The sequence below is a fragment of the Egretta garzetta genome, unplaced genomic scaffold, assembly GCF_000687185.1.
Source record: "Egretta garzetta isolate BGI_Z169 unplaced genomic scaffold, ASM68718v1 scaffold232, whole genome shotgun sequence".
NCBI classification, from domain to species: Eukaryota; Metazoa; Chordata; class Aves; order Pelecaniformes; family Ardeidae; genus Egretta; species Egretta garzetta.
This window is the reverse complement of record NW_009258959.1, coordinates 702,395-703,568: the sequence shown is the minus strand read 5'-3', so window position 1 is coordinate 703,568 and position 1,174 is coordinate 702,395. Positions and strand designations below refer to the sequence as shown.

General features: G+C 62.4%; 1 protein-coding gene across 1 annotated transcript in view; it reads right to left on the bottom strand.

The window, feature by feature from the left end:
• ARHGEF17 (Rho guanine nucleotide exchange factor 17) overlaps nucleotides 1-1,174 on the bottom strand; it is a 46,717-nt gene that overhangs the window by 43,536 nt on the left and 2,007 nt on the right. The window contains exon 2 of the mRNA XM_035890180.1: nucleotides 18-1,171. Coding sequence (XP_035746073.1) covers nucleotides 18-1,171 — 1,154 coding nt within the window. The remainder of the gene's footprint in view (nucleotides 1-17; nucleotides 1,172-1,174) is intronic.

Here is a 1,174-nt window from a genome sequence, read left to right as displayed (position 1 = left end):
CCCCCATTGGCCCTCACCGAGGGGAACTTACGGCGGCGCCGCAAGCTGCCGGGGGTGCTCGGTGTCTCGGATTTGCCAGCTGGAAGATCTTCAACTGCTGCTGCTGGGTGAGCGAGCAGTGGTGTTTCGGGGCCCCTGGCTGCTGGCCCGGCAATGGGCAGTGTCCAGGCGTCCACAACTTCATGCAGGTCTTGGAAGGGCATCCCCACAGGCTCTGGCTCCGTGACGATGCCCTCGTCCGTCACGCTCGACTCATGACCCGACAGCTCCTCCACAGATTTCCTGCGAGCAAGGTTCTCCTCCGACTCCACTTCCTTCAAACACCGTGTGCTCTCCGCCCGTCCCCGAAGGGTTGCGTCTGTCGTCCCTGTCGATGCCACCACCTCGGCGCCCTCCACACTTCCACTGTCCTTCTGCTCGGCCATGAAGCCATAGTCCTGCTGGGAACCCATCCTGCTGATCTTCTCAAAGACCTGCCTCGCCTCCTGGATGTACTGGTCCTGGATGACCATGGGGAGAGCATCCTCATCCACCTGCTGTCCCTCATCTGAAGCCACCCGGTCCTGGCTGTTGGCAGTGGCCAGGAGGAGCTCAGAGGAGCTCTGCTTCATGGTGTTCTGTAGGAAAAGCCGCCGTGTCCCCGATTTTTCGGAGCAGGTGAAGGACTTGGCGCGCCGCAAAGTGGCCGTCAGGTCCTTGAGCGTTGGCCGCTCGCCTGGCGCCCAGCGGCTGGGGGGCTGAGCAGCACTGCGGCTGCCCGGGGAGGGGTTGGTGATGCCGGAGCAGCCGTCGGAAGCCGCATCGAGGCCTATCCTCACCCCTTTCTTCTTCACCTTCAGCTCTGAGAGGTCTGATTTGAGGAAGCTGAGGAGCGTCAGGGTCTCGGTGGCGATGTCGGGGTTGGACAAGGACTTGCGGTGCTTGGCCTGCTCCCCTTCCAGCCCCGGCTGGTGCAGGCTCTCGCTCCCAAAGTCCGTTTTTGCCTTGGCCGTGCCCTGCGAAAGCTTGGGACGAACACGGACCACCGGCTGTCCCCATGCCAGGCTATCGCTCGTCCCGAAACTGGGGGATCGATAGATGCCATAACTCGCCTGGAGAGTCCGTCCTTGATTGGGCCAACAGCCCCCAAACTGTTCCTCTTCCTTCAGCGTCTCCGTGCTGGAATAACGACCTG